Raw genomic sequence first — 16,957 nt, forward strand, 5'->3', positions numbered from 1 at the left:
TGTGGACATTTGGGGAATGAGCCACTGGATACAAGATGTTTCGGTCTCTACCTTTCAAGTTAAAAACAAACTAACTAAATATCCTTTTCTAAGATTTAATTTTATTTTTATTTGAAAGACAGAGTTACAAGGAGGGGTAGGGAAAGAGAGAGAGAGAATGAATCTTCCATCTCATGGTTAACTCCCCAAATGGCTGTGACAGTCAGAGCCAGGCCAGGCTGAATTCAGAAGCCAGGAGCTTCATCCGGGTCTGCAACATGGGTTCAGGGGCCCAAGGACTTCAGCAATATTCCATTGCTTTCCCAGGCACATTATCAGAGAGCTGCAATAGAAATGGAACAGCCAAGACTCAAACTGATGCTCATATGGGCTATTAGCACTGTAGGCAGAGGTTTTACCTGCTATGCCACATAATACTGACACCCTAACTAACCACCCTTAAAGACAACTGTAGTTGCAGTACTTACTGTGGCAACACATATACTAAAATTGGAAATATTTAAGTGAGGAGAGGTAGTAGTAATAAGAATATTATGTTTTTCAAAAAAATTGGTCCTTATTTATAAGAGGGCACTTCATAAAGTTTGGACAATGCATATTACTAAAAAAAGGCATGGACTTCAAAGTCTGTGCATCAAACTAAATTTGCCTTTTAATTCCATCTTTTATTAATTTTCTGAAGTACCCTCCCATTTCAAATACATTTCTTTTTGATTTATTTCAGAAAGAGAAGTCTTGTATCCACTGAGTCACTTCCCAGAGGTCCACACAAAAGTGAACTAGCTGCAGCTGGGTGCCAAGAACCTAATTGCAAATCTCTTATGTAGATAACAGACTGGATTGCTTGGGCTGTCCCTAATGCTTACAGGAAGCTGGAGTTGGGAGCCAGAGACAGGTTTCAACCTCAGGGGGACACAGGCTTCTTAACTACAAATGCCCACACCCAAGTATGTGTCAGATAAACAAGATGGACTGGAAGATCAGCCCATCAACTTGTCATTTTATAAGTATTTCTAGAACTCCTTTCAGAATCTTATGAACTTTGCAAATATGGGTTCTTATCTCAGAAAAGACCATCAGGTTTAAGAAGTAAGACTACTGGAATCAAAAGTCAAAAAAGAATCTAATAAATTATGAATAGTGAAGTTCATAGTTTAATCACTAATGGTGTTTACTGACCTTGAAGTAGATGTGAACTTTCTTCCATCTGTTTTTCTTTTGTGCCTTATTTTTTTAAGCTGCATTTCCTGCCAGAATGAACATCTGAGTACAGGCCTCTGTCTAATTCATCTTTTTCTTATGTAGCTGACACTGTGCCAGGCACATTCTGGTATGTTCTCAACTGCTAGACTGTAAGCCTAGTGAATTATAGTCCTGTCACTTAGCTTTGGCATGCTCAGCCTTAGTTATTCATCATGAAATAGGGTAATTGTCTTGCAAGTTACATTCTTTGACAAGGACATGCCAAATTAGATGTTGGTAATAACTGCCAGTAATCACATTGGTATTTCTAAGTAAAGACTTTAGTAAATAATAGCTTTCCGGTTCCTTTTTTACTTGTGAGATGGCTTAATAATATGAACAATTTAAAGCAGAAATATTTGTGCTACTTTTCAGAAAGCTAAAGCAGTAATTCTCAAGTTGTGGCTCCTGGACTGCAGCACTGACCTCTCATGCAAATTTGCTGCAATGCATTGTTAGGCCCTGTGCAATCCTGTCACTCGGAACTCCCTTGTGGGATCTGGCTATCTGTTTTTCTTCTTTATTTTTTTTAAAGATTTATTTATTTATTTGAGAGGTAAAGTTACAGGCATAGAAGAAGAGAAAGAGAGAAAGGTCTTCCATCCACTAGTTCACCCTTCAACTGGCCCCAATGGCCAGAACTATCTGATTTGAAGGCAGGAGCCAGGAGCTTCCTCCAGGTCTCCCACATGGGACAGGGGCCCTTGAACCTGAGCCATCTTCTACTGCTTTCCCTGGCCATATCAGAGGCTAGATTGAAGGAGGAGCAGCCAAAACATGGATGGTGCCCATATGAGATGCTGTTGCATCCAAAAGTTGTACTTTGGAAATTTACATTTATTAAATAAATTTGAAAAAATTTTATTAAATAAATTTGAAAAAAAGAAATAACAGACTTCTAAATAATCTATGAATGAAAGGAGAAATCACAAAGGAAATTCGAAAATACATTTAGCATATTGAACCAAGCAATGACATTAGTTGTACATTTGTAGTGTCCAAAATGTCTTCCCTATTCCTATCTTTGAGGTAGAACCTAATGCACATTCAATGTGGGCTGGCCTTAGCAATTTGCTTAGCTAACAGAAGTTAACCTATTTGGAACAATGAGAAAGTTATTATGGGTAAAGAATAGTACTCTAACTGAACAGTTTAATTTATTTTGATTTTTAACTTCAAATAACAATCACCTCAGAGTTTATGTCATGATATAAAGCTATGATTATGAATTTAAATTGTTACAAGTAAACACTGGGTGGCTGGGGCTGCAGCTGTGGCTCACTAGGCTAATCCTCCGCCTGTGGTGCCACCACCCCAAGTTCTAGTCCCAGTTGGGGCACCAGTTCTGTCCCCATTGCTCCTTTTCCAGTCCAGCTCTCTGCTGTGGCCCAGGAAGGCAGTGGAAGATGGCCCAAGTCTTGGGCCCTTCACCCACATGGGAGACCAGGAGGAAGCACCTAGCTCCTGGCTTCAGATCAACACAGCACGCCAGCCACACCCGGCCACAATGCACTGGCCTTAGGGGCCACTTGGGGGGTGAACCAATGGAAAAGGAAGACCTTTCTCTTTCTCTCTCTCTCTCACTAACTCTGCCTGTCAAAAAAAAAAAAAAGATTCAGTGAATAGCACCTCTTCTTTTCCACACTGCATACAAACATTGAAATAAAGATTGAAAAACAGAAACAGAAATAAAAGTAGCAACATTTGACACCAGATGAAATTAAACATGAGAAAGTTGCAGGAGACCAGGAAAAATATTCTATTTTGTGATTTGGCAAAGGCTTGCTCATAGTAACCCCTTAAACAAGTAAATGGAGAAATGAATGATATAGTTTTTTGGGTTTTTGTGTGTTTGTTTTTGACAGGCAGAGTTAGACAGTGAGAGAGAGACAGAGAAAGGTCTTCCTTCTGTTGGTTCACTCCCCAAATGGCCACTATAGCTGGTGTGCTGTGCTGATCCAAAGTCAGGAGCCAGGTGCTTCCTCTTGGTTTCCCATGCAGGTGCAGGGCCCAAGCACTTGGGCCATCATCCACTGCACTCCCAGGCCACAGCAGAGAGCTGGACTGGAAGAGGAGCAACCAGGACTAGAACCTAGAGTACCAGCACTGCAGGCAAAGAATTGGGCTAGTGAGCAGTGGCACTGGCGTGATGTAGTTTTAGTTTTAGATTTGTTGATCTTGAGTTGCAAATTGCAAAGCTACAAAGAAATGTCCAACAAGAAGTAGAGACTATAGTCTGAAGGCTGTGAAAGAGGCCCATGATGGAGGGAAACAGGATTTTCAGAGTACAAATGGTCAGATTCATTAAGGACAATTACAGAAATTTATTAATGAGAGATCACATGGGATACTTGCATGAGTGATGAGAAATAGAAGAATTCAAAGCAAAAAAGAAACCATCAATGGTATCATGACAAAGAGAAAACAATTTTCAGTAGAAGATCATGTACAGCAGTTGAGAAAAGCAGTTTAAATTAGAAACAGGAATTTAGCCTTTTGCTTATGATGTCAGTCAAGATAACCTAATCATATTACAGAGTGCCTTGATTTGATTTCCAGGTATAGCTCTTGATTACAAGTTTCTACTAATGCTGGAATCTTTCTACTTCTCAAATATCACAGTTCAAAATATGGCAAAGAATCAGTAAGGCAAAGTCTAGAGAATAGTCTTCAGCTTAGACAATACTTGACAGTATTAATACATTTTTGGGGGGGGTAAAACATCTTTATTCCTTGTTACTTATTTCAAATTCTCATGGGTTCTTTATTTGCACAATAATTTATTTCTCAAGACTATATAAAATCAGCTATAAGTTAAAACAAATGATGACCCCACTAATGTGATAACATGATCTAAGCTATGTGTATGGAAGTTTTTAGACCATTTGCATTAATGTCAGCAGTCAGATAAATCAAAAAAATTTCTCATAAAAATTTTTCCAGTTTGAAGTAGGACAAGTTAATACAGAATGAATTTGAAATCTATCTATCTAATGGCATAGAACCAAAAGTATTCAGCACAGTCTTTTTCCATGTTCTTTAAGTTACACATTACATTCAGGGCATTTCCTATTTCTATGTATAGAACAAGCATTGAAAACCAGGAACAGAAATAAAAGAATTGTTCATTGCTAGAAGATAGGTTGTGGATAATGTCTGAGTTGCACTGAAGAAGGGTGTCATAAAATTAGAAAAGTGACCTTAAATATGAAAACAATGGTGACTGTAAGAGAAACTAGGGAAAGAAAGAAAATAAGGGAAGGAGATGCTCATTTTTCAATTATTTTCTAAGAGAAAATTTTTAAAAAGTGTTTTGACTTTCATGGAAAAGGAATTTATTAGCCATAGATTTGTCAGCCAATGGTCTTTACCTAATCTTACCTCTTACTGTACAGCTCTTAGTTGATGACAGTGATGGAAAATTAATTAAAATCCCCTGACCTTTGGGCTTCAGATAACAAAGAAACAAACTAGATACAGAGAAGCTTTCATATAATTCTTCTAATTTCAATTAAACAATCTTTCACTGAATAACTTATTACAGTATGTATAGTGAAATATTGACTTTCTAGAAGCATGTGAAGAAGTTAAATGAAAGCATAATTAAATTCTTTTTGCAAATGGAGAGAGAACTGCACATAATTTTTTAACGGATATATTCCAGTCATTTCTGACTGTATTTGTTCTTTGCAAAATCAAAAATGTTCAGGAAAATGTAAATTAAAGTTGAATACAGTGCTCAAAAGAATTAGAGTTTGAGGGAAGGCAATATGAGGATTCACTCTCTAAAGTCAGTGAAAAGGAAGTGTGTTGCAGTTGTAAAAGCACAAGTACCTCATGGATGGAAGAATATACTCATGATACTTCAGAAAACTAGACCTTTGGCTCACCCTTGGGAGTAAATCAAAAATCAATATCAAGACATATGTCCACAGAGCAACAGCAACAACAAACTTCAATATTTCTCTCAAAAACGTTTCAGGAACAGATTGCTCCAGAACAATATTTATAGCATTTTTCATAATAAATTTTATCATTTGGAAAATCTGAAAGTGAAGCTAAGAAACTTGTGTGATATCTATACTTAATGAACTGGGTAGATATACTTAGTTTCTTGTGTTAATATATGTGCTATGTAATGCAATATTCCACAGATTTATCAACTATTTTTAAAGTGTAAAATTATAATATAGAAGTGTTTTGTTAGATATTAACTAATATTTTTTTTTTGAAATTCAGAGAGGCAGAGAGAGGCAGACAGATCTTCCATTTGCTTGTTCACTCACCAGGTGCTTACAGATCCAAGCTAGCAGTGAGTCAGATCCAATGTAGAGGTCCAGAATTTCATTCAGGTCTTTGATGTCCTTATAAGGGACCCAAACACTTGATTCATCACCACTGCCTCCTAGGGTACTCACCAATAGCAAGCTCCCCTTCCAGAGCCGATGTGTGGACTCGGAAGCCTGGACATCCCAACTCTCCCCGCTGTTGTCTGTGTGACATGCACTCCCCTTCCTCAGTATTAATACATTTAATAACTGAATTAAGGGGCCAGCTCTGTGGCTCAGGGATTAAAGCAACTACCTGTAGTGCTGGCATCCCATATGGGCACCAGTTCAAGTCCTCGATGCTCCATTTCCAATCAAGCTCACTGATAATGTGCCTTGGAAAGCAGAGGAAGGTGGTCAAAGTCCTTGGGCCCCTACACCCATGTGGGGGCCCCAGAGGAAGCTCCTGGCTCCTGCATTTGGATCAGCTCAGCTCTGGCCATTGCAGCCATTTGGGTAAGGGACTAGGATGAAGATATCTCTCTCTCTGCCTCTCTGTAACTCTGCCTTCCAAATAAACAAATAAATCTTTAAAAAATATTCAAATTAGGACTACTTTGAGTAGCTTAAAGTACACATGTAGAATGAAATTATTTGCCTGAGTATATACTTCAGGATAGTCTGCACCACAACCTGCTGGGAGAAATATATGGAGAGTTAAGAACATCCAAATACAGTTAAGAGTTAGGAAAGAGCTTGAATAGATATTTCTCAGAAGAAATACAAATAAATGGTCAATAAGTATGTTGAGAGATGCCAATATCACTTGTCATAAAGGAAATGCCTACCAAAATATACTGAGTGGGGAGGGTTGATGCCATGGTGTAGTGGGCCAAGCCTCCATCTGCAGTGCCAGCATCTCAGATGGGCATGGGTTCTAGTCCCGGCTGCTGCTCTTTCAATCCAGCTCTCTACTATGGCTTGGGAAAGCAGTGGAAGATGGACTAAGTCCTTGGGCCCCTGTACCCATGTGGGAGACCTGGAAGAAACTCCTGGCTCCTGGCCTCAGATCAGCCCAGCCTCAGCCATTGTGGCCATTTGGGGAGTGAACCAGTGGATAGAATACCTTTCTCTCTGTTTCTCCCTCTCTCTGTCTAAAACTCTATCTCTCAAATAAATAAATAAAATCTTAAAACATACACACACACACACAGGAATATCATCTTACTCCAAAAAGAAAAAAAAGGGTGGGGGAGGGGCCTAGTAATAATGCAGATTTTTAAAAGTCATTATATATTGTTAATGGGAATGGAAATTAGTACAGGAATTATGGAAAACAGTATGGTCCTTCGTAAAAGAAAAAAAACTAAAAATCAATCTACTATAACATATAACTATTCTACTCCAGGGTAAAAAGGAAACAAAATCAGCATAGCAAAGAACTACCCACACTACCATGTTGACTAAACACTGCTGACAACAGCTAAGATAATACAGCCATAAAAGAATGAAATATTGTTTACTGCAAAATGAATGGAACTGGAGATCATTAAGTCAATGGAAATAAGCCAGATACAGAAAAAAAAATATTCTCTACATTAAACAATAATGGATCAAAATACAGGATAATGTAGTTGGTACTATATGCACCTTGAGTTAAGCTGTTCCTGTAGCACCAGCATCCCACATGGACACTAATTCAAATCCTGGATATTCCACTTTACTTTATTTTAAAAAAGATCTATTTATTTACTTGAAAGGCAGAGGAAGACACACGCACACACACACACACACAGAAAGAGAGAGAGGTGTCTTCCATCTACTGGTTTACTTCCAGAATGTCCACAATGGTAGGAGCTGGGTCAATCTGAAGCTAGGATCTTCTTTTGGGTCTCCCCTGTGGATGCCGAGGCCCAAGGACTTGGGCAATCTTCCACTGCTTTCCCAGGCCATCAGCAGAGAGCTGGATCAGAAGAGAAGCAGCTATGACTCAAACAGCTGCCCATATGGGATGCTGGCACTGCAGGCAAAAGCTTTACCCAGTATGCCACAGCACCAGCCCTCTGGCTATTCCACTTTTGATCCAGCTCCCTGATAATGGTTTGGGAAGGTAGTGGGGAAAGGCCAACATATTTGGGACCCTGCACCTATGTAGGAGACCAGATGAAGCTCCTGGCTCCTGACTTCAATATGGCCCAGTCTTGGCCTTTATAGCCTTTTGGGGAGTGAACCAGCAAATGGAAGATCTCTCTTTCCCTCTCTCTTTATCTCTCTCTCTCTCTCTCTACAATTCTGCCTTTCAAATAAATAAAAAACAGAATTATGATTACTAGAGACTGGGAAGAGTGAGGGCTCTGGGAAGAAGGAGTTTGAATAGCAATCACCAAAACAAAGTGAGACAGAAGTAACAAGTTCCAGAGTTTCATAACACAGTATGGTGCCTGTAGTTCACAATATGATGTTCTGTAAAAAGAGCTGGAAGAAAGGGGAGAAAAAGCACTGGAAGAGAGCAGCTGGTAAGACCTAAACACAAAGAAAAAGGTATTTAAAAGATAGTTCTCTGGTTTGTTCAAATCCTGTTGCGTGTATGTGTTCAAATCTAATATTATATAAGGAATTCATGTTGGCTCAGTACTGTGATGCAGTGAGTAACCCACCACCGGCAGTGCCAGCATCCCATATGGGCACCAGTTCAAGTCCCAGATGCTCCACTTCTAATCCAGCTCTCTGCTATGGCCTGGGAAAGCAGTAGAAGGTGGCCCAAGTCCTGGGGCCCCTGTACCCATGGGAGATCTGGAATAAACTCCTGGCTCCTGGCTTCAGATTGGCACACCTCTGGCTGTTGCAGCCAATTGGGGATTTGATTCCTCATTTTTATGTTTTTTTTTTAAATTTATTTATTTGAAAGGCAGTAACAGAGAGGTAGAGGCAGGGAGAGAGAGAAAGAGAAGTCTTCTATCCACTGGTTCACTCCCCAAACAGCCTGGGACCATCAAAAGCCAGGAACCAGGAGCTTCTTCTGGGTCTCCCCTATGGGTGAAGGGGCCTAATGACTTGGGCCATCTTCTACTGCTTTCCCAAGCCACTGTAAGTGACTCTATTTGTGACTTGTCAACACTGGAGAGAGTTGGATCAGGAGTGGAGGAGTAGGGACTCAAACCCACGCCCATATGAGATGCCAGCACTGCAGGCAGGGGCTTTACCTGCTACACCACAGAACCAGCCCCTCCTTGGTATCTTAACTGAAGACAGAAAATGGACTCCTCCAGAATCCTCAATTAAAATAGGAGAGGTGTGCGCTTTCACATAGTGGTAAGGAGGTCATTTTGAATGCCCTCCTCTCACCTTGGTGTGCTTGTACTTGAGTCCTGGCTCTACCCCAAATTCCAGGTTTCCACTACTGCATACACTGGAAGAAAGCAGAATACTCAAGTACTCAGGTCTTTGCTAACATGATCTGGAATATATAAGTTCCTCCATTCTGGCCAGGGCCATCTCCAGATCTTGCAGGCATCTGAAGAGTAAAACAAGAGGGTAGATCACTGTCTCTCGCTTACTGTGTGTCTGCGCTTTATAAATAAGATAAATGAATAAAACAATTTAAAAACAAAAGGCTGGAATTGTGGATAACTAACTTTGATTCCAGTATCTGATATCTGAACACCAGTTTGAGCCCTGGTGCTCAGCTTCTGATCCAGCTCCCTGGGAACATGGTCTAAGTCCTTGGGCCCCCATCACCTATATAGGAAACATAGATGGAGTTCTTAGCAGCCCTGGCCATGGTGACTATTTGGAGAATGTACCAAGGAGATAGCCTTTCTCTCCCTCTGTCTCTGACTCTCCATCATTCAATTACATATTAATTATACTATATCAAAAGTATTTAAAATATCCATTGTCTAAATAAATCATTTAAAAGGTAGAGACTGACACATGAAAATTAAAATCGAGATCCAGCTTTTTGTTGTCTCCTGGAAAACCATTGAAATATAAAGACATACAGAGGAAATCTGAGGCCATTTTGGTCAAAGAACAACAAATTTCTTTGGCATAGGAGAAATAAAGAAGTCTGTTGTACAACATGGTGGCAATATTTAATCACAATATACTGTACTATGGCAAATAACAAAGAGATTAGATTTTAAGTGTCCTCATCATTAAAAAGAGGTAATGACGTACCATTAAAAAGACGTAATGAATGTGACAATTGATTAGATTTATTCGTTACCAGTGCATGAATATCTTTAAACATCATTTTATGTGCTGTATGTTCAATTCTGTCAACATAAAGTGAGTAAGTATGTATTTAAAAGGTCAACATGAAGGCATAGATGATTAAACATAAACATTCAGTCTATTATAACACCTTTACAATGATATCTGGAAATTGAATATTCATTTCAGACTAATTAGTGTTTAAATCAGAAAAATTACAAGTGAAGCAGCAGCCAGTCCTCCAAGAAGATATTACAATGAGTCTACCAAAGTACCTAACATCAAACTACATAAGAAAAAATAGAGCATCAAACTACATAAGAAAAAATGTACAGAACTCCAAGGAGAAATACATCCACCACTGGTGATCAGTATAAATAAATACAATAGTATACATGCTTAATCAGTGGCTTTTAGCAGTTAGCAATATGCAATCATACAGAAATATCAATTAATAGTGGATGGAGAAAATAAATAAGGTCACCCCAAGTGTTGGCAAGTCACAAATAAGTAAACACATGACAAGTTAGACAGTTAATCCATCTACTGTATCAGCACTTCCTACAGAATCAGAATTTAACAATATTTTCCCATTATTTTAAATAATTTACCATAAACTAGCACTTGAGAAACATGAACCAGGAGATACTGTCAGGGCCAGCATTGTGGCAAAGCAGGTAAAAATTTTGTCTGCAACACCAGCACTAGCATCCCATATGGGCACCAGTTCGAGACCTGGCTGCTCCACTTCTGATTAGCGCCCTGCTAATGTGCCTGAGAAAGAAGCAAAAGATGGCCCCACTGCCTGTGTCCCTGCACTCACATGGGAGACTGAGAAGAAGCTCCTGACTCCTGCCTCTGACCTGACTCAACCCCAGCCATTGCAGGCATTTGAGGAGTCAATCAGCAGATGGAACATCTATTTCTCTCCCTTTGTCTCTCCCTTTCTGTCTATAACTCTGTCTTTCAAATAAGTAAATCTTGAAAAAAGAAAAAGAAAGGTGGGGCTGGCAGGGTGGTACAGTGGGTTAATGGCCTGGCCTAAAGCGCTGGCATCCCTAATGGGTGTCAGTTCAAGACCCAGCTGCTATGCTTCCTGTCCAGCTCTCTGCTATGGCCGGGGAAAGCAGTAGAAGATGGCCCAAGTACTTGAACCCCTGTACCCATGTGGGAGACTCGGAAGAAGGTCCTAGCTCCTGGCTTCGGATCGGCACAGCTCCAGGGGTTGCAGCCATCTGGGGTGTAACCATCAGATGGAAGACTTCTTTCTCTTTCTCTGCCTCTGTGTAACTCTAACTTTCAAATAAATAAATAAATCTTAAAAAAATGTATTGTCAGCAATGTAAAAAAATTAATTTCATATTATTCAAGTCACATGTAGTGAAAGCACTAAATGAATTGGCAGAATCACACCCTCAGACTGTGGTATGCGTAGATGAAACTGAGGCAAAAGAAAAAAAGGAGGGGGGAGGGGCTGTGGCATAGAGGGCTAAGCTCTGTTTGCACTACTAGCATCACCTGTAACCTTTGGTTCAAGTCCTGGATGTTACACTTCTGATCCAGCTCCCTGCTAATGTGCCTGGGAAATCAGTATAAGATGGCCCATCTTAACCACTGCTTTTTTTTTTTATTTTTACACTGTGGTGTCAGGTAGGCATTCTTTGTTTCCCTGTCATATGTAACATAAATAATATATATGTTCTCAGATATAAAATAAGTCTTTTAAAGAGTGACAGAATTTTCTTGTAGAAAAAATATTAATAATAATATTTTACCTGAAGCTGAATGAAATGTGACATAGGTTAAATACTTGGTAGTACCATGAACTTCAGAGGACAGTTGGCATTTGGCAACGTGGAAGATCTAGATATTTAGAGACTTTTTTTTTGCCAGGCTTAATGCTTCCCATGAACACAGTTTATCCCCCTCAATCTAATGGAAAAATTTAATCCCAATTTTAGAAATTAAGAGGTGGGACCTCATAGGTGATGACTAAGACAAATCCATTCACGTGATGAATGGGGTAATGGGGTCACCTCCCGGAGGCTCTGTTCTGTTAGATACCTTGTATTGGCCTCCCTGCTCTCCCTTTATTTGGCCACGTGGTCTCTGTGCTACCCCAGGCCTCTGCCACAAGACCATCACCAGAGGCTGCCTTGGAACTTCAGAGAAAAACCACAAGGCAAATACTATGTCTAATAACTTACCCAGTCTATGATACTGGGTTATTATCAACAGAAAGGAGACTCAGGTTCCCAGGAAGAACTGCACTGACCGGACTGGTTACCAACATGAAACCCTGTTTCCAACTCAGAAGAATCAGGTCACCCCTGGGCAGAAAGGTGGCACAGAGGACCCCAGGTCACAGCCCCCCCCCCACACACACACAAAGGCTAGATGGAAAGTCTGGAGTCTAAGGACCCTCCTAGCACAGAGGACCCCCAGATCACAGCCCCCCCGACACACAAAGACCATATGGAAAGTCTGGAGTCTAAGGACCCTCCTGTCCTTCGCACACATTTGGGGAAGATGCAAGACTTGAGAACTGAGCCAAAGCCACGGACTGCAGTGATGGGAGGAGATGCCCAGGGCCCAGCTGCTGGCCCAGCTTAGAGGGAACTGGGCCCACAGTCACCATTTTCCAGCTGTGAGGCATCTGGTTGTCCTAAGAACTTGGTAACGACCCTAACGATCGAAGCTCACAGAGAGGCAAAGCGGAGCCGCCTGGAGCCACCACCAGAAACAGCACCGGGAAGCGGAGAATGGCGGTTCTCAGAAGGAAGACGCATGCGCAGTGCTCCCCAGGTGAGGCTGAAGGAACAGATCATTCACACAGCCAGTGAGCATGCGCGATGAAAGAGAAGACGCAGCCAATCAGTGTCGCCTGTGGTAGGAGGGCGCTCTATGGGGATTGTGGTGTCTTCGGAAACTAAGGGTTGTGGCTTGAGCGCACAGCTGCGGCTGACTCGGATTCTTTGGATGGATACTCCCAACAGTAGGTGGCGCTGTCACCTCCTGACGAGCTCCCCTCTTGAGATAGCTCCTTCCTCCGTTTTCTCTGATCCTGCTAGGCTCTTGTGACTTCTTAAGGTGAGTTATACTTGACAAATATTTACTGGATTCTGGGTCTTTCCTTTATATATTTTTTCAGGGAGTTTATTTAAGATTTTTTAATACCGACTTGAAGACTACTCGATTCATCATTCTTTGCCTCGTTTCTCTTACATTCATTTCCTACTCTATATTTTGTTCCTTAAAATTGTTTTCTATTTGTTTCTTGGTGGTGTGTAGTAACACCCCTGAAGATAGGTATTGCTGTTGTATCCAGTAATAGTGCTTAATTCTTTTTTAATAAAACTTTTATTTATTTAATTATTTGAAAGATAGAGCTACAGACAGGCTGAGACAGAGAGGGGTCTTCCATCCCCTGTTGCACTCCCCAGATGGCCACAATGGCTGGAGTTGCACCAATCAAAAGCCAGGAATCAAGAGTTTCTTCCAGGTCTCCCACACAGGAGCCATCTTCTGCTTTCCCAGGCCATGGCAGAGAACTGTACTGGAAGTGAAGCAGTGCCCATATGGGATGTCTGCACTGCAGGTGGTGGCTTTACCCATTACACCACAAGCGTCAGCCCCAATGCTTGATTCTCTTATCAGCTTGTTTTTAATTTGATTGTATCTGATTATCTCTATGTATAATAGTGTCATATTTTAAAGATTTACTTATTTGAAAAGCTGAGTTGCACAGAGAGAGAAGGAGAGGGAGAGAGAGAGAGAGAGAGAGAAAGAGAGAGAGAGGTATTCCATCCACTGGTTTACTCCCCAATTGGCTGCAACAGCCAGAGCTGCACTGATCCAAATCCAGGATCCAGGAGCTTCTTCCAGGGCTCCCAGATGGGTGCAGGGGCCCACGGACTTGGGCCATCTTCTGCTGCTTTCCCAGGCCATAGCAGAGAGCTATGGATTGAAAGTGGAGCAGCCAGGACTCAAACCAGTGCCCATATGGGGTGTCTGCACTGCAGGCAGTGGTTTTACCTGCTATGCCTCAGCACCAGCCCCAATAGTGTCATTCTTGTATAGAAAGTTGTGCCACGGCTCACTAGGTTAATCCTCCACCTGCAGCGCCGGCATCTGGGGTTCTAGTCCCAGTTGGGGCACTGGGTTCTGTCCCAGTTGCTCCTCTTCCAGTCCAGCTCTCTGCTGTGGCCCAGGAAGGCAGTGGAGGGTGGCCCAAATCCTTGGGCCTTGCACTTGCATGGGAGACCAGGAGAAGCACCTGGCTCCTGGCTTTGGATCAACACGGTGTGCTGGCCACAGTGGCCATTGAGGGTGAACCAACGGTAAAAGGAAGACTTTTCTCTCTCTCTCTCACTGTCCACTCTGCCTGTCAAAAAAAGAAAGAGAAATTTAGTTGCTTGGGAGACAGCACTGTGGCATAATGGGTAAAGACTCTACCTGCAGTGCTGGCACCCCTTAGGGGTGCCAGTTTGAGTCCCAGTTGCTCCACTCCCAATATAGCTCTCTGCTATAACCTAGGAAAGCAGTAGAAGATGGTCCAAGTCCTGAGCCCCTGCAACATGTGGGAGACCTGGAAGAAGCTCCTGGCTCCTGGCTTCAGATCTGCACAGCTCCAGCCATTGTGGCTATTTGGGGAGTGAGTCAGCAGATATAAGATTGATTTCTCTGTCTCCCTTTCTGCCTCTGCTTCTCTGTAACTCTGCCTTTCAAATAAAATAACTCTCAAAAAAAAGGTCACTTATCTGTTTCTTGTTTAGTTTCATTTATTACAACTTCAAAACAATATTAAGGAGAGATAGTGAGAGGACACAGCCTTGCCAGGTGTGTGGGATCCCAAGAAAGCATCTTTAAATGTTCTGTGTTTATTATACTGTTTGTTATAGATCTATTGTAGACCATTTTAACCATAAGAGAATAGCTACTTTTGTTATTTAACATTTATTTATTTATTTATTTGAAAGAGGTACAGAAAGAGAGAAATATTGATTTTCCATCTTCTAGTTCACTGCCCCAAATGGCTGTAGCAACATGGACTGGGACAGGCTGAAGCCAGTAGCCAAGAGCTTCTAGGTCTCCCAAGTGGGTGCAGGAGCCCAAATACTTTGGTCATTCTCTGCTGCTTTCCCAGGTGCATTAGCAGGGAGCTGGATCAGAAGCAGAGCAGCCGCATCCATATGGGATGCTAGCACTGCAGACAACTGCTTAATCTGCTGTGCCATGATGGTGGCCCTAGGAATTGTTCTTTTTTTCTCTTCTGCTAACAGTTTTTTTTTTTTTTTTGCTGGATGCTTAATTTTATTAAATACATTTTAACATTTAATCCAGATGATCATGTTATTTTCTTGTGTTTTTCATCCACATGATTTATTTTGGAATGCTAATTACTTTTGCATTTTGTGGTATATTTTACTTGTTACATATCTATTATGTTTTCATATTTGGTTAAATAAAATGTTTTTCTCAAAATATGTATATCTGCCTTTATAAAAAGTAATATTTTATTCTACCTTTTTATTTACTTTTTTTTATTTAGGATTGTTTTTGCATTTTATGAATATTTTCTGGTGTTACAGAGCATGGTCATACACCCCTTGTGCTGTTTTTCCTATTCTTAGCTTCTTTAGTATAGTCAATTTGTTATAATTAATGAACTCATTCATATAATAATTACATTAGTGATGTTGCTAAACTTCATGCCTTATTCGTACCTCTTAATTTAATTTTATTTTTTTTAACTTTTATTTAATGAATATAAATTTCCAAAGTATGATTTATGGATTACAATGGCTTCCCCCCCATACCGTCCCTCCCACCCACAACCCTCCCCTTTCCCACTCCCTCTCCCCTTCCATTCACATCAAGATTCATTTTTGATTATCTTAATATACAGAAGATCAGCTTAGTATAAATTAAGTAAGGATTTCAACAGTTTGCTCCCACACAGAAACATAAAGTGAAAAATAATAGATGATTTTTTTTTAATGATGATGAAATCAGATCAGACCTATTGTCATGTTTAATCCCAGTGAGAGTCAAGTTGGGAGTTAATAATTTCTTTTCTTTTCTTTTCTTTTTTTTTTTTTTTTTTACAGAGGATCAGTTTAGTATGCATTAAGTAAAGATTTCAACAGTTTGCACCCCCATAGAAACACAAAGTGAAATATATTATTTGAATACTCGTTATAGCATTAAATCTCAATGCACAGCACATTAAGGACAGAGATCCTACATGAGGAGTAAGTGCACAGTGACTCCTGTTGTTGACTTTACCAATTGACACTCCTGTCTATGGCATGAGTAATCTCCCTATGCTCCAGTCATGAGTTTCCAAGGCTATGGAAGCCCTCTGAGTTCTCCGACTCTTATCTTGTTTAGACAAGGTCATAGTCAAAGTGGAGGTTCTCTCCTCCCTTCAGAGAAAGGTACCTCCTTCTTTGAAGACCTGTTCTTTCCACTGAGATCTCACTCACAGAGATCTTTTGCCAGAGTGTCTTGGCTTTCCATGCCTGAAATACTCTCATGGGCTTTTCAGCCAGATCTGAATGCCTTTAGGGCTGATTCTGAGGCCAGAGTGCTATTTAGGACATCTGCCATTCTATGAGTCTGCTGAGTATCTCACTTCCCATGTTGGATCACTCTCCCCTTTATTTATTCTATCGGTTAGTGTTAGCAGGTACTAGACTTGCTTATGTGCTCCCTTTGACTCTCAGTCCTTTCATTATGATCAATTGTGAACTGAAATTGATCACTTGGACTAGTGAGATGGCATTGGTATATGCCACCTTGATGGGATTAAATTGGAGTCCCCTGGTATGTTTCTAACTCTACCATTTGGGGCAAGTCAGCTTGAGCATGTCCCAAATTGTACATCTCTTCCCTCTCTTATTCCCACACTTATATTTAACAGCAATCACTTTTCAGTTAAGTTTCAACACTTAAGAATAACTGTGTATTAATTACAGAATTAAACCAGTCATATTAAGTAGAACAGACAAAAAAACTACTAAGAGGGATAATGTATTAAGTTGTTCATTAACAGTCAGGGCTATGCTGATCAAGTCACCGTTTCCCATAGTGTCCATTCCACTTCAACAGGTTTCCTTTTTGGTGTTCAGTCAGTTGTCACCGATCAGGGAGAACATATGGTATTTGTCCCTTTGGGACTGGCTTATTTCACTCAGCATGATGTGTTCCAGATTCCTCCATTTTGTTGC

At 40.7% G+C, this 16,957-nt stretch overlaps 1 protein-coding gene across 3 annotated transcripts in view; it reads right to left on the reverse strand.

The window, feature by feature from the left end:
- The window catches only part of LOC127486149 (zinc finger protein 300-like), a 37,052-nt gene extending 24,260 nt beyond the window's left edge, over positions 1–12,792 (reverse strand). Inside the window, exon 1 of one of the 3 annotated variants that reach the window (XR_016219417.1) lies at positions 12,361–12,773. Coding sequence is in view for 1 of the 3 variants with exons in the window: in XM_089311932.1 (XP_089168058.1) it covers positions 12,361–12,381 (21 nt within the window). In the remaining 2 variants the exon portion in view is untranslated. Of the gene's footprint in view, positions 1–12,360 lie in introns of all 3 variants that reach the window. The other 2 variants (XR_016219418.1, XM_089311932.1) reach the window with 2 other exon arrangements.
- Between the last annotated feature and the right edge of the window lie 4,165 nt (positions 12,793–16,957).

Source organism: Oryctolagus cuniculus, chromosome 13 (assembly GCF_051225735.1).
Source record: "Oryctolagus cuniculus isolate XC-2025 breed Fujian yellow rabbit chromosome 13, ASM5122573v1, whole genome shotgun sequence".
Lineage (NCBI taxonomy): Eukaryota > Metazoa > Chordata > Mammalia > Lagomorpha > Leporidae > Oryctolagus > Oryctolagus cuniculus.